Source organism: Athalia rosae, chromosome 1 (genome assembly GCF_917208135.1).
Source record: "Athalia rosae chromosome 1, iyAthRosa1.1, whole genome shotgun sequence".
Classification (NCBI taxonomy): Eukaryota; Metazoa; Arthropoda; class Insecta; order Hymenoptera; family Athaliidae; genus Athalia; species Athalia rosae.
Window position 1 is genome coordinate 16,593,209 of NC_064026.1, and position 21,174 is coordinate 16,614,382.

General features: G+C 39.8%; 1 protein-coding gene across 44 annotated transcripts in view; it reads right to left on the minus strand.

The window, feature by feature from the left end:
• The window catches only part of LOC105689010 (basement membrane-specific heparan sulfate proteoglycan core protein), a 99,744-nt gene that overhangs the window by 11,032 nt on the left and 67,538 nt on the right, over nt 1-21,174 (minus strand). For 24 of the 44 annotated variants that reach the window (XR_007277476.1, XR_007277490.1, XM_048652231.1 and 21 more), the window contains 28 exons: nt 19,482-19,598; nt 16,362-16,577; nt 15,670-15,795; nt 15,276-15,386; nt 14,472-14,588; nt 13,225-13,332; nt 12,989-13,138; nt 9,769-9,876; nt 9,638-9,682; nt 9,012-9,419; nt 8,063-8,122; nt 7,737-7,751; nt 5,955-6,182; nt 5,746-5,883; nt 5,419-5,667; nt 4,454-5,327; nt 4,239-4,360; nt 3,963-4,140; nt 3,568-3,778; nt 3,116-3,256; nt 2,749-3,039; nt 2,431-2,633; nt 2,114-2,339; nt 1,653-2,029; nt 1,279-1,561; nt 752-1,187; nt 470-618; nt 208-388 (listed from right to left, as the gene is read on the minus strand). Coding sequence is in view for 42 of the 44 variants with exons in the window: in XM_048652231.1 (XP_048508188.1) it covers nt 208-388; nt 470-618; nt 752-1,187; nt 1,279-1,561; nt 1,653-2,029; nt 2,114-2,339; nt 2,431-2,633; nt 2,749-3,039; nt 3,116-3,256; nt 3,568-3,778; nt 3,963-4,140; nt 4,239-4,360; nt 4,454-5,327; nt 5,419-5,667; nt 5,746-5,883; nt 5,955-6,182; nt 7,737-7,751; nt 8,063-8,122; nt 9,012-9,419; nt 9,638-9,682; nt 9,769-9,876; nt 12,989-13,138; nt 13,225-13,332; nt 14,472-14,588; nt 15,276-15,386; nt 15,670-15,795; nt 16,362-16,577; nt 19,482-19,598 (5,868 nt within the window). In the remaining 2 variants the exon portion in view is untranslated. The remainder of the gene's footprint in view (nt 1-207; nt 389-469; nt 619-751; nt 1,188-1,278; nt 1,562-1,652; nt 2,030-2,113; nt 2,340-2,430; nt 2,634-2,748; nt 3,040-3,115; nt 3,257-3,567; nt 3,779-3,962; nt 4,141-4,238; nt 4,361-4,453; nt 5,328-5,418; nt 5,668-5,745; nt 5,884-5,954; nt 6,183-7,736; nt 7,752-8,062; nt 8,123-9,011; nt 9,420-9,637; nt 9,683-9,768; nt 9,877-12,988; nt 13,139-13,224; nt 13,333-14,471; nt 14,589-15,275; nt 15,387-15,669; nt 15,796-16,361; nt 16,578-19,481; nt 19,599-21,174) is intronic. The other 20 variants (XM_020854067.2, XM_020854064.2, XM_048652226.1 and 17 more) reach the window with 11 other exon arrangements.

Genomic DNA, 21,174 nt, shown 5'->3' on the forward strand with positions numbered 1-21,174 from the left:
AACATCAAGTTATTCACTTTAATACCTGGTATTCGTAGCAGACTCTGTGGAAATGCTGCGGCCGAAAAAATGGCATATACATTTTTTTACAGATTGGGGAATGTTATTCTAGATAATATACGATTCGAACACTGATATGATTTGATACCTCAGGTATAAAATTGGTTTATATATCTTTAATGAAATCAATGGTTAGTAATGACGTACGTCCAATAGTAAGGGTGGCTCTCTGGTAGGCGATGTTGAAACCATCGCTGACTTGGCAGACGTAAACACCACTGTCTGACACCCTTACATCCCTGATGATGAGAAGACCGCTCGTATCTTGAATGGTTCGACCAGGAGGAAGCTGTCCATCTTCTTTCTGCCATTCAATGCTGACTGTGTCCTGCATGTTTATATGAGATTCTTTCAGACTTGATTGCTATTGTTATTACAGCGAAATTTTTATTAGACATAGCACCCTTACACTGTCTTCAGATCGTCCGCCACAATGATATGTGACCGTAGTTCCAGCTTCGACGATTTGAATCAAAGGTTCCTGAATAGTAACAACAATCCTGGGTGGTGGTGGGGGTGGTGGTTCAGTGACGGTAGAGATTGTGGTTGTTGCAACATCTGCAGCGATAAAAATATTATTTTCAGGGGTTAATTGTTCGGGAATACTTTCTTACAGAAATTTACCATCAGTCAGAATTTACGAATTTATCATCAAAACCAATTTGGCGAACTAAATTATGCTCAGTCTCACCATAGTCTTCACAGTATCTTCCAGTGTATCCCACTAAGCAGTGACACACAACGTCACCTGATCGCCCAACCTCACATTTCTGTTCATTTCCATTACAAGGGCAGGAATTGCAGGAGCCCAAAACACTAACGGATTTATCTCTGACGTCTCTGTAATATCCAGGAGCGCATAATTCGCAAGAAGTTCCTGAATAACCAGTAGGGCATCGGCAGGCTTCGACTTGTGTGGCTCGCCTGTCACTTGCCACATGTTGTACCGCTGTATCGAGGCTGACGTCACTAATGTAGGTTGCTATCATGTCTTGGCTGTGAGTAGCTCGTACTAAGATTGCTTCCAATCCGGATAGTACAGTCATAAGATCTACACGAGATGCACTGCGAGGACCTTCTGTTGTCAATCGGGTCCATGACGATTCGACCAGAGGAACACTGTATGTCTGTATTATAGATGACAAACAATTAATACTACATTAGTCAATATTAACTGATCAAAATTTAGGAAAATCAACAAGGGGCATCAAGACTCACCAGTGGAATATTAGGTTGAAGCTCTTCAGGATTAGTCCAGTACAAAGTTATACCACTGCCGATCAAAAGAACATCCTGATCTTTTTGTAATGTGGCTCCACTACGTGTCCTAATTTCTTGAGTAAGAGTTAGTTTGCCACCATAACTCTTCACTTGGTTACCAATGTTTGGAGATGGCAGAGACCAGAAGAGCCTTTGGCTTCGAGGTTCTTGGTAGCGGTAGCTGATCTGATTTGTAGCAGGGTTTATCTCAAATCCTCTTGTTATCACATCTCTTCGAGTACTATAATGAACACAATCAACGAATGTTAATAAATGATTCAATTAGGTCGATATCATGATTTTTCAAAAATAATTATAGAAGTACGACTTACAGGTCGGTCAAAGTGAATCCGTGGTTGTCGTCGTAAATGATCGTTGGTATTTGGGTGATATAGAGCGAACTTTCGTGACACTGCTGGGTAACGCCACTACAATAACATTCGGTACATCCATCGACATTGCTGGAGGTAAGTCCAAAGGTAAATGGTCGACATCGGTTACATTGTGAACCTTCAACGTTTGTTTTGCATTGACACTGGCCATTGTAGCAATAAGTCCCTCGTGATCCTGCCGGATCGCAGGAGCAATCAGTTCCAGGAATCACGTTGTTGATTGGCTGACAGTCTTGAGGTGTTCCTTGAGTCGCATCGCCCTCATATCCGTTCTCACATTCATCGCAATTTTCACCAGTCGTATGATCACGGCAGTACTAGAAGTGAAAGAAATAATATTCGTTGAAATCTTCTTCGAGAGCAAACGAAAACATTGCATAGTTTGGACTAGAGCAACAAACCTCGCAAGTTCCAGTTTCTGCATCACACTGTGAAGAGTGTCCATTGCAACTGCAAGGTTCACAGGTACCGAGGTACAGACCTGCGCCACTTCTGGTGTACCCAACATCACAGTCTTCACAAGACAAGCCTCTATATCCAGCTGGACAACTGCACTCCTCAACTTCGACAGCACGAGCGTTTCCAGTGTTTGTGCTCACAGCAGTATCAAGAGATACCAGGGAGAGTCTGTAAATTGACGTTCTTGGATATTGATCTTTTTCATGTTAGTGCCGGAGAAATGTTATCATGTGTGTTATTGGAATCATGGCATGCTTACGCAGCTTCGTCGGTGTGTGTGGTATACGTAGCCTTAATACGGATGCCCTGAATGTCAGCTAAGGCCATAAGAAGATGTTCCCTATCAGCAGTTGTTCCATCATTACGCTGCCAGTGATCTTCGAGCAATGGTACTGTGAATGTTTCTGCGGTATTTGGCTCAAGTTGTTTTCCGGAGTAGTAGAGAAGGTTTATATCATTGGACTGTAAGAAATATCGATGAAAATTAATTCAAATAACATCACTAAGTAAGTGATGTGATGAAATTTTCGAATATAAAAACAAAATTACAGTACCAAACAAATGAAAATTCACTTACGCTGATAAGTTCAACATCTGCTGCATTATTTCTGGACCTTCCACCACCTGGTGAAGGTACATAACGGACAGTGTAGACAAGGTTTCCACCATATGAGGCGAGCTGATCACCTAAGAAATTGCTGGGTAATTGCCAGTAATATACGTCATTGTTTTCACGGTTCGGGAACAATTTATAACTGATTTCTCGATCTATTGTGTTCAGATGAATGCCATCTACGATCGGAGTCGCATCAGGTTTCGATTCAATCAGAGAAAAGTCGCGGATCGAACTGGTGAACGCTACTCGAATCTAATGAAGAAATTGTTTCATTGTAATTCACAAATATATGAAATGTTATCAATTGTGAAACAGTCTATCGACTCACCTCACTTCTGTACCAGTTTGAGGAAGTGCATTTCGAAGTGATTCCCATACAGAAGCAACTCACACAGCCAAATTTATTTGCTGCAGCCAAGTTGAATGTATTCGCCTTACATTTATTGCAGGTACGACCAGTCGCGAAATGCTGAAAGTAACAAATCGTAATAAATTCTATTCTGAGAAGCAAAAATGAAAAATTGACGAAGATATGTAATCGTTGCACTAGGATGCCAGAATAGTCATGATCATGTACTCACGTTTCATAGAAATTAAATCCAGATCCAGCAGAAATGATAGTATTAAGATTAACACAAGTTAAATTAACGATTTTGGAAAAATGTATTCATCAATAAATTTACTGTCTATACTTCTATTAGAAAGAATCAACAAAATACAAAGCAGAGTTATTTGGAAAGACAAGGAAGCACGGGCGTAACAACTAGTCGGTTTATATACCTTGCATCGGCAGAGTCCGGTAAGAGGGTCCGCCTGTGGGCTGATACTTCCATTAGCGTCACAGTCATCAACCTTGACGCATCTGTCTCCAGCGATCAGAGGATTGCCCTGGTAGCCGGGAGCACATTGCTCACACCTGCGTCCCAGATATCCTTGGGGACAATTGCATATAGGCTGACCATCAGAACCCATACTACAGGTCCTAGCGAATCTGTTGTCAAATGGAAATCAAATATTGGTTGATTCAGAACTCACACTGTTATAAAACTCTTGTCACATTTTTTTTTCGTAGTGTTTTTAACCCAGGAACATAAACCCGCTAACCGAATCAACTGCAACTAAATCTGATCAAAATATCTAAATTTTTCGCACCCCGTATTTTTTTTTATACTTACTGATTGGAAGGTGTTGTGAGTGGGCAAGGACAGATCTGGCATGGAATGTTCCTCGACGGATCGCCGTAGTAACCAGGCTGGCAGGGCACCTCATCTTTGTAACATTGGCCAAGCCAAGGTCCACTTTCTCGCCTTAGATATCCAGATGCGCAGTGTTCACAAGACAGGCCAGTGTATCCTGAAATACACATTCGTCAGGTCAGTAGTACTAAAACTCATCTGTTTCGTAATCTTCCTGAATCCATAATTGAAAATTATAATTCTCTCTGGACTTACCAGCTGGGCAGCGACATTCCTCAACAAACGATGCAGCACCCAGATCTGTGTTCCTGACATCGGCAGTGTCCATGACGATATTTGTGATTGCAGCGTTGATTCGTTCGTCGTCATATTCAACTCTAGATAACACAAAGGAACATCGAATACAATATAGCACTTCTATCAACTTTGATGAAAATCCATGCAATCAATTAATGGCTAAAATGACTAACTTGATCAGGATGTTATCGACGTTGGCGAGAGCCATCATGATCTCCTCTCGCGAAGCTGGCACCTCATCCCAATCTTGTTTACGGAGCCAATCTCCAAAGAAGAAGCGTACAGTATTTTCAGTCTCAAAGTCTGGTTCAATGTCCCGACCTTTATGTACAAGTACATAATTGTTTCCACTGAGTATAACTGCTGGTGCAGAGTTTGGTCTTCCTCTGCCTTCGTACCGAACAGTGTACTTGAGAACTCCTCCGTATGATTTGAGTTGGCTACCATGATAGCTCTCAGGGAGCGCAAAGTAGAGTACGCTGTCTGAATTACGTCTGGAACCGTATCGGTCGGTTACCTGAACTCCGTTGCGCCCGATCGGACGTATATCCGGCGTATTCTCAACGGGGGCACCTCGTATCCTGATATCGGGTTTAATGTCGACTGATACAACATTGTGTTGATCGAAGGGTGCCGGAATTTGGTAGGTGAAGAGATCAGCGCTCGAACACTCGGTAGCTACGCCGAAGCAGAAACAGGAAATACACTCGTCTGGTACACGAGCCAAAGAGTTGAAGGTTCCCTTAGCACAAACACTTCCGGTGCCTTTCACTACAAGAATGGTATCGGGGATCGCAAACTGCCATCCGCGCCCATTCATTCCTTCGCAAGAGTATGCACCCTGGTCTTCAATGGCTATCGAAGGACAGGTCAGAGTTCCAACTCCATTAACGGAGGTGGTCGTACATTTTGCTGGAATATGACCCCAGTTCAAACGCCAGTTAACTTGGGGTGTTGGTACACCAACTGCGGTACAGGTGATCGTGAAGGTCTCTCCAACAACCAATTCAACCATCGGTGGGGGCGGTGTTTGGATGTACACGGCAGCTGTAATCGTTCATTGAATTTTTAGAACAACAGAATCCGAAGTATTAACTGGCAAATTCATCGGGATTTAATCAAGGCGGGAGTTACTTACAGCAGCCCACTTCGTCACTTCCGTCGATACAATCCCTCTCCATGTCGCAGTGGAAGCTCTTCAAGATGCATTGATCGTTTCGTGCGCATTGGAACTCGCTGTATTTGCACAGTGATCCAGGTGGTGATGGTTCACAATTTTCTTCGTCGCTACCATCGGCACAGTCATTCTCCCCATCACATCGCCAAACTTTACTCACACATTGCTTGTTTGAACACCGGAATTCATTGGGTTCACAACCTTGTGGATCTGTAAAAAGGAATTACATGAAAAAATGTTCAAAAAAATTAAGAATACCGCTCCGATCGAGAGTTTCTGTATACTCACTGCATCTGGATTCATCGCTACCATCTGTACAATCAATCCTTCCATCGCAAACCTTAGTTTTGGGGATGCAGTCACCGTTGCTGCAAGTTGCTTCGTCGTACTTACAGGCATTTGGTGGTCTGGTGGGTATTGCTTCATCTGCGAATCGAAGAAGTTATCCATTAATTCAAATTACGAGCCCGTAATGTACCAAGAATCAACGAACTCACATTTCTCGACGGTCAAATGTGCGACAGCTCTTCGTCCAGGTGTATTTGGTGGAACCCCGAGTGCTTCGCACACGTAATTGCCGCCGTGGTGTAATTGGATATTGGGCAATTCCAGTCGGCCATTTATATCTGAGCTTCCTGGTGGCAAAGGTGCGCCGTCTTCGCGGATCCAGTGGACTTTAGCGCGAAGAGGACCTTCATCTCGACACTGAATAACGACCTCTCGACCTAGCGTTGGGAAGGCAATAAGGGAGAAAAAAATTCGTTTTTTAGCCTTTTTTTCAATCATCATTGATTGCATCAAAGTACCATCGAAGAATTAGGGCCAAGTATTTGGATCGTTCGAAGTACCTGGGGGTACCGAAGCATATCTTCGAACACGATCGCGTATTTTACCTACCGCGTTAATATGCGTACACCTGAGGTATTTTACCATCACAAAATTTTACTGGTCATACAACAAGAACACATTCGCGAAAATTCATGTTCATCGCGTGCAGTGACTGCAGGTATTTGCAGAGATAGCATTCCGTTGTAATATAGCAGCTATGTAATTTTCGTAGGGAATATTATACATATCTACGGGTGGCCGTTAGATCTTATCTTCGCGAATATAACACCGGGATCCTTATGATTTCGCGTTGTGAAATTCGTCTGTATACAGTATATAAGAAGATTTCTTAGCATCGTTCAAATTTCTCAAATAATTTTTCAATTTTCAACTTGTTCACAAACTATAGAAGATATCCATACAATATTGTTACACACATATTCGTTCGCTAATTATTGTTCTGAAGTTTTTTCTTCTGTGTAATCAAAGGGAACTTGTCAACGTTAAATCCCCGACCTGTTCGACAAAAAACGTAAGCCGATTCTCTGGTATTGTAACGCGACAAATCAGGTTGCAATCTCACGTGATCGTTGTTAAATTCTTTCGCGTAATTAAATTTTAGATTTCGATCGTTATTATGTTATAATGTGTGCATTATAAATTTAAAATAGATGTAATATACCACAATCCATGCATTTGATCACATGCTCCGTTTGAGTGATACTCTATATGTATACCTGTGAAGTTATTCCAACATATGTTAACGAATTATTCCAGTATAATCACGTGAATTTATATGTACCAAATTATTCCCCATGGCACGATGCATTGTATGGGCCAATGACTGATTTATACCTATGATATAGGCATACGATGTACGAATCATGGTACATTTTGATCGTATGATTTATTCATGAATTTCTAATGCAGCGAAACGATTTTTTATTTTTATTATTTTATGTAAATAATTATTCGTATATTATACCCTGTGTCTTTCACGCAAGTGCAACACGTGTAAAATGTGCGTGTGTGTGATTTTCTGGGTGTGTTGAATCTGTGAAATTAAATTTTCTAGCTATGGTAGAATTCTGATTTTATGTTCCTATACGTATACGATGTACCCATTTATAAATATGTGCAATTGTGCAAAGTTCACCACTGAGCTTGCAGCAAATAGTCAAAATATAGAGTAACCAGTTGACTGATAAGACTTTCGTAATCATATCAATAATGATTATCGAATCCTGTTCGTAAGATCAAAAAAGTATACTCGAAATTTTGAGTTTTGTTGCAACAAACATACGATTATATTGTGGATTAAAAAACCCATGGTCCGGCGAGTGTGGCGATGAATTATTAATAATCATATCCGCCCATCATGAGTGCCATGATCATGAAAACTATTAAGCCTATTTAGCATGATATCAGGCTGCTCTTTGATGAAGGCTTACCTTGTGTCGCCGGTTCTGGCCAAGACAAGAGAACAAAGAATAAGATTGTTATTATTAACTTCCCTATATCGAAAATCTTTTAAAAAAGATTGCAATTATCATTTGCTACACAAATATCTTTCGGCAATTTAAAATTCAAAGAATTATGCTATATTGTTAATTACGCAACTTTCCATAAGTAGGAACATTAAAGTTTAGACTGTAGCAATTTCTTATTATTCTCGTTTTTTCTTTCCTTTGTTTTTTTCTAACGTAATAGCGGAAATACAAAGTAATCATCACTTTCATAGCTGTTTACAACTTCTGAAATAACGAAAAATACTCACTTTCTTTGATCACTTGGTCCGGTGGGTACGTCTTGAGATTTAGCGCTCCTTCTGCTGGAGCTGTAACAGTTTTGAATGTTAGTTACGCAATAAAAACAGCAGGGCAGAATGATCAGATATTCTTCCGAAACGAGCATCCAGTTTAATAAAGAAAAATGAAAAACTGGGCACGCCTTATTATTCCATGACGCCTTGCTACCATTCTCCATTTTTGTTTTACGCATTATTATTATGGAGCTGCCTCGCAAAAATTTTTTCAGAAATGTTACAGTTACGCGGACATTTTTGAGTGAGTTATATCATTATTAGCATATATTATTAAGCTGTTTTCAAGCGAAAATATTAGCAGATCTAAAATAAAGATAAATTATTAATTGTAAACAAAAGTAAATAAGTCTTCAACGGGAAATCATGTAATGAATAATATCATCATCGATGTCACATAATGCTTGCAGTATTATTGAAAAATTCTCACTCGGATTAGGTTTGTTATTTAATATTCGTGTGAATAAAACTGATTGATTTGATTAGATTTGACATTTTTTGACGTAGTATAACTGAAATATTTAGTAACTGTAAGTACGGTTGTTGAGTAAAATAATAAATAATTGATATGAATGTATTATTTTTTTCAGCTCAGGCATGACGATCCTCGGATACTTGCAGCTTTTGAGTTCCATAACTATAAAGGTACGGACTCGTCGAATCTCGAGAGAGAGTAGAAGAAGTCACTAGTCGAAAATTAAAGAGAGAAAAAGAAACCCGTAATATTATCATGTAATTTTCATCCCTGTTATTATCCGGTTTCAAGCCATAAACTCGCATCAAGCAAACAAAACCAGACCGTCAGCATCAGCAGTAACAGCAGAAGTCCGAAATCAGTATATGATATTTTGCAGTTGTAGAATTATGCAATTCGTTGTCAGCAGATCATTCTTTCTGGACTCACGGTAGGTATAATCAGGGGTTGTGGGTCTCGGACAGTCGAGTTCATCGGAGTCATCCTTTGGGCAGTCGTATTGTCCGTTGCACCTGAGTTCCGATGGAATACACGGTCCATTTTCGCACCTCCATTCTTGCGGGGAGCAAGACGACGATGAGAATTCGCAGTCTAATTCATCGGAATCATCGAGAGGGCAATCGATTTTGTTGTCGCAACGTTGGCTGGACGGGATGCAAGGACCATTTTCACATCTCCATTCTTGTGGCGAGCAAGTCGCTGATGAGGATTCGCAGTCCAATTCATCGGAGTTATCGAAAGGACAGTCGACCTTGTTGTCGCATCGTTTGCTAGTCGGAATGCACGGCCCATTCTCGCACCTCCATTCGTTCTCCGCACATCGGGCGGTATTGGGATCTTCCGATCGTTTTTATTTATTCAAATTGGCATTTTTTATTCACCACGTGCGCATTGCGAAGCGTGGCGTTCATTATGTTTAACGTACTAACAGCGGTTAATATAACGGCATAAGAAATCATGATTTATGAGCTGAATTGATAGGGCAATTTGAATCCTCTAACTGATCATATCCACATCCGTGAGAAAAAAAAAAATATAAAAAATCAATGCCTTACCTCCGCAGTCTTCTCCTGGTAGACATTGGTCTGGACGAGGTGGGCCTGGAACGAATCATTTGTTGCAATTGTTATCGCGTCGTCAAACAGAAAGGTGAGATACAGTTTCAAATGAAGAAAAAACAATTTACCGCAATTTTCCTCATCTGAGTAATCGCCGCAGTCGTTGTACCTGTTGCATCTCGCTTCTTCGCTGACGCAGGCTCTGTTTCTGCATTGGAATTCCCCACGCGCACAGCCTATGGATAGAGTTAATAAAATTTAGCGATCACTTGAGGACCTAAAGCCATACGGCCGTACCCTGCACGGTGCAGTATGCGTATAACCGTATCGTGATAATTAATTGATTAACTTAAAAAATAAAACACAGAGATTCAAATTCTAATTACTGACGACAAAATCCCTTCGATCGAATAGTAATTTATACGTATTATCATAGATATATGTATGTATTATCCTTGTATAAAACTGACAAACTAATGTAATTACGTGGAACGTTCTATAAGAGAATATCAAAGGGATTTATATGTAGCAATTTATAGAAGCGCTTGTATTCTTTGAACGCACGCGAAATGTATCCTTATTTATCCATCATTTATCTGTTCTTTTTTTTTTCGTTAAAAAGACATTGAAGAAGGATATCGATTGCCAGAAATCAAGTACTAGGTACCAAAAAATACCCGACAATTTATCAAAAACGTGCTCCAGCTTTTGCTGCTTTTTCTTTTTTTTTCGCAGTCATTACATAATTAGGAACGTTCAACAAATAATTATTTATATATGTACAGTTATCTACAAACATCTATATGGGTTCAATCCTCATTCACGTTAATTTGAGCCCTCTGCGCTGCGCTGCCAATAAAATTGCGAAGATTATCACCGACATAATCATCGTCTTCATCATCATCATCATCATCATCATCATCATCATCATCATCATCATTACCATTATCATCGTCGTCGTCGTCGTCGTCATTGTCATTGCGTCGTCGTCGTCGTCGTCGTCGTCGTCGTCGCCTGATGGCTTTTAATACCTATACATGTATATGTATGTTTTTCTTTTTGCCGTAATTATTGTAATAAAGTGCATTAAAAACCGGGGTGCAGGGAAGTGCACGTGGGATCAACTCATCGTGAACGATAGAGCGGGCGATGTGATGTTATTAAAATGAAATAAAAAATTATTAAAAAGAAAAGAGAGATAGGAGACAGTCAAAAAATCACTGTGACAAATTGTGTGCTGTGGGAACAATGAATAAAGGTAATATAGATGTAAGATGCAATTATGAGATCAACAAATGTTTGAAATAATATCGTTTTACGAACGTGCTTTTACGTCGTTCGCTCGCCTTCAATTTAATTCTTCGGAAGAAAAATGGCTGCGCAAAATTATGACAAGACAAGGAAGACGAAGTTCAATAAACACGAGCTCAGAATCCAACACATGAACTTTTTTCTATAAACCAATAGGCAATCTAATATGAGATAGTAGTGAATTTAGAGAAAATTGATTTGCAGCATTAATTATATTATGTACCTCAAATCCTCTGCTTCATTTTACAGACAATTTATTGCAACTGTATCATGGCGAGCGAACGTCGGTTGTAAATAATAATTTATCCGAACCCCTAATGATTTAACAACATAACAAGAGTCTACTGACAACGTAGAATTTAATCTTATAGGAAAACTACAAATTTATATACAATATGTAACGATTATACCAGGCAGAGATGCACTATCGATCAATTTGTCAATCGACCAGCCAATTGGCCGACCAATTAATCAATCAATCAATCAACCAATCAATAGATTAATACTCTTCATTTTTTTTTTTTTTTAACGTTTTTTTACTTTTGTAGGCTACCCTGAAATATACTTTTCACCAATCAACAATAATTGTTGTTTTCCGAAGTTCATATTTGTATTGGAAAGTCGATCAACTGGCTACTTCAAATGAAGATTTATTTCATAAAATCCTACACATAAAATTTCTCTATTAGTAATTCGACAGCTATGTAACACCGACTGACAAGAAACGAGCTTTTCAATATTTTCTAATAAACATTTAAACGTGTTAGCGTCTTTGTATATGATCATCCGTCTTCTGTGTACGTTTTAGTCGTGGTCTTCGATAATCAAGGCGTTTTCCAAGTGCGACCGATTCGCCCGTAAGATCTGCTTTTCTGAAAACATGTCGTGTACAGCGGATGCCAAGGGTGAGTCGGTCGAAATTCGTCAACCCTCTGACCAAGGACCACCCTAACACGTGTGTGAATTGATAAAAGTAGTGAAATAAAATGACGAAAAAAGTAAAAAACAATGAATATCGATAACAATAAATTGGCTATCGGACTTTTGAAGTGCAAAACGAGCCTGCCTGACCGAAGCAGTATTGTTCGTCGGTAAAATCACGACAGTCGTAGAAATGGTCGCAGTGGTGAGCCGCGGGGATGCAAGCACCGTCATCGCAAACAAAGTCACCCGCGGCACAACTCCTTGAAGATACGAGGACGACGGTCGCGTACGTCGTTCTCTCTTCAGAAGGTTGCCTCTCTGCGTAAGAAGAGGTTTTATCCGAAGCTTCTACACCTAGAAGTAACCCAATCTGAACCACAGTGTCATCTGAATCATCTTCTTCCTCCACTATATTCCAAAATTTATCGCTACAGGTATATATTTGATCCGTAATATTTTCCATCACGTATATAAGGAAGATGGCGGAAAAAACAAGGACATGCAACTGCCGAAGGCTAGAAATGATAATCTCGTCCAAATTCAATTCTTGTTCGTTAATTCGAATAAGATAAAATTTCAGCCTCGTCGATGCCCCTTTTTCTCCATTTCCCTTACTTCGGCGGGTAAGAAGAAGACATGCTTTCGTTTTTGAATATTCTTCAGCATTTCTTGGCACTTCGTAACACCGTGGTTATCAGCTGGTTTTTGACAGTTTTGGGCATACTTTTGCAAATTTTTTTTTCTTCATCATTATTTCTATTCAGCTATTCATACATATTGAATAATTTCAATACATAGTCATATACGTTTGTCTAAGACAAGGATTGTAGCATTAATAATATCAGTATATAGGGCTCACGTGATATTCAAATATTGTATATATATATATAAATATATATGTATATGCGTGCGATGGAGGTGAGGCTATATACTAGTCAGATTTTCGCAATGTAATAATCAACGTTTCATTATTTGACAGCTGCGGACCTGACGCACCGACGTCATGGACCAACTCGCATTAAATTTGACGAATTTTGTGAACAAAATAAGAAAAAAAAAAAGAAATACATTCTACCGTCGCAGGACCGAAGGACGGGATGATCGTGAACTTACCGGTGGACGGGCAGTTTCTCTCATCGGCTCCCGACGCGCAATCAGCAATTCTGTCGCATACGGCCGATCTTGGGATGCAGGTGCCGTCGCCGCACTCAAAATCGTCACCTTCGCAGCCCGGGGGAACGGTGGTGGGTCCCGGTCTTGGGGCTGTTCGTGAAATAAAACAAAGGACGAGCGAATTGGAAGGGCTTCAATTTTCTAAATACATTTCTCATTTATCTGAATATACTCACGGCAATCGCGTTCGTCGCTTCCGTCGTGACAATCCAACGTATCGTCGCATCTGAATTGTATACTTATGCATGCTCCGTTGGCGCAAGCCCATTCGCCGGCTCGGCAGGCTGGAAATTTCGAAGAGTTTTTATTTTTCAAATAAAATCTAAGAGTTGAAAAATCGTCTCGTTAGTATCGTCAAAGTATTATGGTTAGTGAGAAAAAATTGGACAGCGATAAGTACGAAGTCGCTAATTTTGTGAGTTTCATTTGTCTCTTTTGTTTTTTTTTTTTTTTTTATCTATTTTATATTCCTAAATATTGTACGTATTGCGTAGTCCATTTTTCATGCGCTTTCATTTGGAAAATACATATGCATATCATACAATACGAAGAGATTCAGGTACAGCGATAGGTATTCACGTACATAGTTTTTATAGTATAGCATATGTACAGAAATATGTATATGCAATATAACTTCATACCTATTGAGTTCATTATAGAAAATAGATTAGGTATATACCTATATGTATATATACATGTATAATATAGACACATAAATAATCAAATCATGTGAGAGAGAAATACGTCAGAATAGCGTTTTTAAAACGTTAGTATCATAAATATTTACATGTAAATATGTATAATAGAACAGGCAACCTGTGCTGAAATATGAAAAATATATAGATAAAGTATGGTGTCGCCCAAGATTTCGATATAGATAAATAGTGCACTACGAAAAAAGAAAAGAGAAACGAACAAAGTTAAATATAAATATGTAGATATACTTAGTTAATTATTTCTCCGTTAGTAATGAAAAGAATTTCATTTTCATCGCAAGAATCATTCGGTTAATAATTACGCAACTATTTTTTCGTTTTTATTTTTCAAAATCACAATTGAGGTGGGGAGGGGGTGTGCATCAATTTCGTATCAAGCTGCACCCTTTTTGAAGTAACTTTTCAGCAGTGTATTTCTTTCATCAGCCGTAGGATGAAGTAGAATTAGAAAAAAAAGGGAAGACATAAACGCATTCGATTCAGAACCTGATTTGCATCATTCATACGCAGATTTTCATTACCAGATTTAGCGCACGCATTTAGCGGACGCGGTTCGATTTTTGGTTTTCTTATTAAAGAAGCGTTAGTCTCCACACAAAGCGTAGTTAAAAATGTTAGAAGAAGAGGATTATTAGATGACAAAACGTACGAAAGTTGACGAGCTAATAGAAGAGGCTAGAATATAATTTTCAAAATAATCATCATACTACGGCAATTCTTCTCGTCGGATTCGTCGCGACAGTCCGGATGACCATCGCATTGTTTGTTACCATCCAGGCACAGACCGTCGTCACATCGGAAAAGTCCAGCCGGACATTCGGAGGCTATAATTACAGTGGGTATTTCTTTCAATTCTTTTCTTCTTCTGAATCGTTCTAATTTTCAATGATTCTCCGTCCCTGCCCGCTCATACCTCGTGTCACTTTACCGATCGACCGTGAAAAAAAAAGAATGTCGAAAAAAGGGAGAATTGAAAGAGAGATTTGATATTTAGCAACGGGGATCCGACGTTATAGATAATTTACGAGTATAAGGTAAAGACTTCGCTTAACAAGATCATTAAGTAATGCCTAATTGGATCGTGCGATCACGTTCTACACGGATATAACCGGATTACAAAGCGATATCGGGGAGGTGTAAGTTCGCGAGTACGGTCGGCGTCGAAATGACTAAATACGATGTGAAATTTCTTAAGAATCAAAAGACGCCTCAGTACAACAGGCGGTGAAATAATTCACCGGATGTACCACCTATGTGTAATCATCCATGGATTTTTCTACAAGGATACGATAAACACAGAAATGACGATCACACGAAGCGACTGATCGCACGCAAGCGTGACTTTTTGGTTTTTCCGGCCCTTCGTTGTTATCGAAACAATCGACGAATGGCAAAAGACATTGGACAAGTGACGAGGCGTGATGTTTCCGCTACAATTCTAACATTTTGCGGGGCAGGGAATTCAAGGAGGACATATTTACGAAGCAAAGCACGATTACGGCAGTAATTACCACAGTCATTTTCGTCAGAGCCATCGACGCAATTCGAAACACCGTCGCACCTCTGGTTTTCCGGTATACATTCCGAGCTCTCGCACTTCCATTCGTCCGGAGAGCAGAATCCTTAGCCCACAAATACACAAATAAAGCTGACACAAAGCTTGGACATTAATACACACCTAATTGCGAATTACTCAGCGCCCTTGATGCGCAAGCGGTTTTATGATTTTTCAGAATTCTTTTTAGACTCTAGCTTTTGCAAAAATTCAACAACGTCAGGTGCGTTCATTTGTAATGTATGTACTCGGCAACGAGGAATTTACGAATAAATTTTTTCTATTTTTGATATGAAAATTTATAGAAAAGAATTGAAAGGGGTTTCCTCAGAGGAGGGCTCGGCCCTTACCGCAGTCGGTTTCGTCCGAGCCGTCGTAGCAGTCGGGAACGACATCGCACTTCCTACGAAGAAGGATGCACTGGCCATTGTTACAGCGGAATTCCCTCTGTGGATCGCATTCTCGCACTCCAAAATCTGAGAATTCGAACCAGGAAACTGACCAATGCTTTTCACCACGACACTCTTTCAATTTACATCAAATAAACGAATAAATCGGATAAACAATACACAACATCACTGTCGCGTGGTGTGTACCAAACTTCACAGTGTTCGGCCCGGTCTTCGGACAGCGAGGTGACATGATTTAAATTCGGGAATTCGATCGGGATCCTGACGAATGAATTAATGACTCATTACAATCAAGCTGGTAAAGGCTGATGAGAAAGCTTGGAAGCACAAATATGTAGCTTTTTTTTTGCTTCGTCAAACATGTGATCACAAAAGCGCGAAAAATTTGGGTAAATTTTTTGCCGGATTTTTCACGACGAGGTAACCTATCGGATTCGCTGTTGGAGAACACGCAAAAAAAAAAAAAAAAATATCCAAATGTATAATCGTAGAGAGATTTCATAAAAAATGAAAAAATGATAAAGCTCACACCATTTTCAGACATGGGAATCGTTATCTTGCACATGACGTAACGGTTAAGAAAAAACAAAGAAAAAAAGAACGGTAAAAGCAACGAGACACAAAAAGCATACTGGTAGTAGTTTCTTGCTGGTCTTCCGTAACGGAGTTCCCTTCCGTTGGGCGACGTGTTTCCGTTCCACTTCCGGTTTCGTTGGTTCCCCGAGATGATTGGCAGCCTTCCTCGTCGCTATGGTCCGAACAGTCGTCGGTAGAATCACATCTGTACGCCGCGTTGATGCATTTACCATCCCTGACGCATCTGAATTCCGACACGGTGCATTCTCTCTCTGCACAAGGATCGATGTCGTTTCCGGGTATTTTCAGCAGCGGCGGCAACAACAGCAGCAGCAACAGCGGCAGCAGCAGCAGCAGCAGCAGCACGAGTAAAGCGTATAAAGCACACGTACAAACATTTATTTATCTGAGACAATGGGATTATCATTAATGTGGTATTTTCTCTGTTTTTTTTTTTTTTTTTTTTTTTTTCTCATGGTTAGTTATGTATAAAGAGGTTACAAGTATAAGTTAGTTACGTACATGTACAATTAGGAGAGGGGGAGTGATATTGCGTGCAAGGTGTACGGGAGCGCTTTTGAAGCTTATTCACGAACAAGGATAACACGGTAAAGATCATAGAACGTAAAATTAGGGGTCACTCAACACGCAGCGTTCAATTAACCATATTCAGACGACATGCAGATCCGATTGATTGGATTCACGTCTCCCGTGCGGAAGAAAACTTAACGATATGACGGAGAGACGGTGCAGTGCGAGGCGATGATTCGTGCCGTCGAAGGGAGCTGGGATAAATCGTCGAGGGTTTGAATTTCAACTTTTGCATTAATGTTTGGAAATTCCCACTACACCGTGGAACGAGGGATATTTCAGAGCGTGGGTTGCACGGATGCAGCGCTTCGTTCTCAAACGTGCTGTGTAAATATCAGGATATAAGAGAACGGCATTAAAGTTCATCAATAAACAGGTATGTCGTACGGACTGATCTCGCAACTGATTTAATTGAGCCTACATGGTAGGAACGTTACCTCATCCACGTACCTATATTTGTTATGGAAACGGGTAAAGAGGGAGTCTCGGGCCATTGAATCAGCCTATTATTTGCATACAGCTCGAATGTAAATATCGTATAGGTAAACGTTGAAGCTGCAGCAACAGTTCGCGAATACTGAAATTCGATTCGCCTTTTCTGGCTTGTATATCGTATGAGGAGAATGTTACAGAAACTTCGCAATAACAACCACAGTTAATGGTATAAACTTCGAAGAACAAGTAGACAGACATACAGACATAATACATATGAAAAGAGAATACATATAGAAACGTAGATAGATACAAATAGATAAATGTACATATGTAGAAATGTGAATCCAGGTATTAACGTTGAGATCGAGAGAATATACAAGTCTCAAAAATGCTTATTTTTTCACCATAAAGTGCAATAAAAGATGTAGATTATGTAACGAATAATTCAAAAATTCGGTATATGCATTTAAAAAAGAGAATCAAAAATTATCGAATACACATATTATCCTTCTCCCCAAAGAGCACAAAAAAAAGGCGAAAAAAATTGGGGATCATCGACGAGCAGTTATTGAATTTGCATAAACATTAACGATAATTATACGGTGCATTAATAGTGTGTTACACAAGACCACTCGTTTGAAAAATTCATGCCGGCAGGTGGTCAACATTTCCAGGATCTTCATTCTCTCGAGTATCAAGAATACAATAAATCGAAAAATCGTTGCGGTTTGGGTTCGTGATTATGCGTCGAGAGGAAAATAGGTGGAGAAAAAGGGTCAAGTGTTCGATACGTTAATTTCCTCGGAGCGAAGAAGAGTCGAGGGGTCTTCGTTCGCCGTTCGTTTGTGCGACTGTATTGTTTTTTTTTTTTTTTTTTTCTCCATTTTCCGTTCCAGATTAACATCGCCGCCCACGCGATGTCCGTATCATTGAATAACCTTAGGCTTTATAGTTTACACCTAGGATCGCACGTGGGTTTTATCGACCTCGGGAGATGATGAACTCATTCGTGATGCATGCGGTTCAATATATGCACGTCACTTACATCAGATTCAATTTATATGGTTCTACCGCGTACTACGGCGTTTGCATGACTGTATATCAGGTACAAGTATAACACATAGGCGAGAAGAGCAGGTATGCGCATATCATAGGGTATACGTATATATATATGATCGAACGGTTTCATGTAGTCATAAATGTCATAATGTAACGCGTGCGAAATATATTAATACGCCTATAATACGTGATCGGAGCTCAGAAAAGTCATACCCTGTGTAACACTTTTTTTTTTCCTGTTTTTTTTCTTTCTTTTCTTCAATATTTATGCGAATGCGAAGTGATGAAATATAATTAAATTAGTTTAGGAATGTCTGTGCTGTTCCAGAGAATCCAGCTCGACGAATTTTGTTATTCTCATTAGATGCGTTTCTCATACACACGCTACGATTTTAACTTGTTGAACTCACAGTTGCGTTGCTCGTTATCACCGAGCGGGGTGAAACGAAAAATCTAAAAATGAGAATGTAGTAAATAAAAGCATTCGCGCATTCGCTGGATTCTCCGGTTTCGTTTTTGTACTCGCAGGCAGCTAATGCGATATCAGAACGTATAATGCAATTCATCCCGGCAAGCCAACTTCTGCGAACGGTTGATTTTTTCTTTGCTTATTTTGGCTTTTTACTTAATCGTTTCAACATCCTTCGCGGAACCCGCGACGCAAACGCGTGAATATTGTGGGTAAAAGGCGCAATTATTTCAACCATTCGCTGTGTAGAATTAAGTTGACAAAAAAAAAAAGAAGTATTAAATGCGATAAGCAGTGCGACACAAAAACTGTGGTAGAGTGTTTGTTAAAGAGAAAATAGTTGGTGGGACCAGCGGTGCCAGGGAGAATTGTGGTGTAGTTTTTATTTAATTCTTAGTTTCGCAATGGAGCGAAATGGATTTTTCATCACTCATTCTATCTGGCATCGCGGTCTTTCGTGATGAGAAAAAAAAAAATTCATGGCGCAGGCGTTCGATAAACCATGACGAATAGATAAAATCTAGCGTACAGCATGTATCCGGATGCAGGTAGCGATTCAATCAGGGAGTTATAACAGTAGGCATAGCATAGAAAAGTTTTTTTTAGGACGAATAATTTATACCGCAGTGAAGCTCGTCTTCCGCTGATGGGCAGTCGTCGATGCCGTTGCAAACCGAGCTTTTCGGGACGCAAGAGCCATCTCCGCAGGTGAAGTCCATTGACGGACAATCGGCCAAACCTGCATTTGGGTTGTCCGTAATTTTGTTAAATCAAAAGAAAATCAACCAAAATACCAAATCGGGGGGGTGTTGATATGACAAAAATTGAAATCAGAGTGTAATCGGCGGCTTTTTCAATCGAACCGGTTGAAAATTTACAACGAACGTCGACGTCGAGCTGACGATTTTTTAGTTCATTTATTTTTCATTATCACCCTTTTTTAAAAAAATTCGTCGGCTCGAGTCTCCAAAGACGACGGCGCTTAGCTGCACATGAAGCGAGGCTTCTATAGATACCATTAATACGTATTATATACAGGCGTGTTTTATTGATTGCTTTTTTTTTTTTTTTTTTTTTTTCGGTATAATTGTTTCTGTTTTTTACGCCGAACAAACATAAAGTTACACGAGCTAGCTTCGCGATAATATGTACACAAATATACATTTAAAGCAGCTTTGTTTGCCCCCGACTATAATATGCGGAAATCATTTGTAAATTTTACATATGACTTGCGCATTATTAATTAAGTGAACGAGGGTTTAAACAAGTTGGGACGAACTATCTAATGGTGGAAGCACTTATAATCGTAAATCCGGTAGCCGCAATTGTAAGACGATAGGAGTGAACATTGGAAACTCAACCAACGCAATGTTCTTTCCTAGAGTCTGTCGGTACAGATTACAGACACGTGCAATTTATACAGCTATTTACAATGAACGACGCATATGTATAAATATGTAGACACTATTGTAGGCAGGTTAATTAAATACTGGACATTAAATGGTTACTGGAAATCATGGAAAGTATCGGGACTCGGGGTGTTCAAAGAAATTTACGGTTTTCCATAAAATCTCTGCGGAGAAATTCAATTTTTTGGAATAAAATTGATCGTTAACCAGAAATTTCGAAAGTGAAACGGTAGCGTGGAAACCGTAAATTTATTTTCCAGGGTCAAGTATGCGTATGTTATGTACAGCGAATGAAACGATGATGCGAATGAATGGATGAACGATGTCGCGATTCATGAAGAGAGACGATCACGTAGCAGGAAACCTATTTTTATACAGAGGACGTCACCAACGCTTGTTTGTGTCCCGAAGGTCTGTGAGAGTTTATATTTTTTTTTTTTTTTTTTCTTGCGGCAGAGCGACGAGCTTTTTAGACCACACGTATAACTAATGTTCACAGTAACAATTGCACAGGTCAAATCTACAGAATAGTACAGCGATAATTTACCGTTTTTTAATCCCGAAAGCTTATTTTCCAACTTTACAGCATTTGGCGGACGATTCACATTTCTAAAGCTCCCAACGGAACATTTTTTCAGCCTATACCTTCCGTCAGTCTTTCCACCTTCTTGCATTCGAGACTTCCATTGGGAGAGTTCCTGCAGTACGGTCGTTTGACTCTCCGATTTCCGTAATTCACGGTGACGTATACTCGGGCATTTGGACGCTTTTTGATGAATTTATTTTTCCTCGCTCGTGTTTTATTCGCTTCGTTTCCGTCAAACTGTTTTCCTCTATTTTCCCATTCTCGACCCGCGGCCTCCTCGCGAATCCGATCCAGCTCTTGTTCTTCCCTCATGCGTCTTT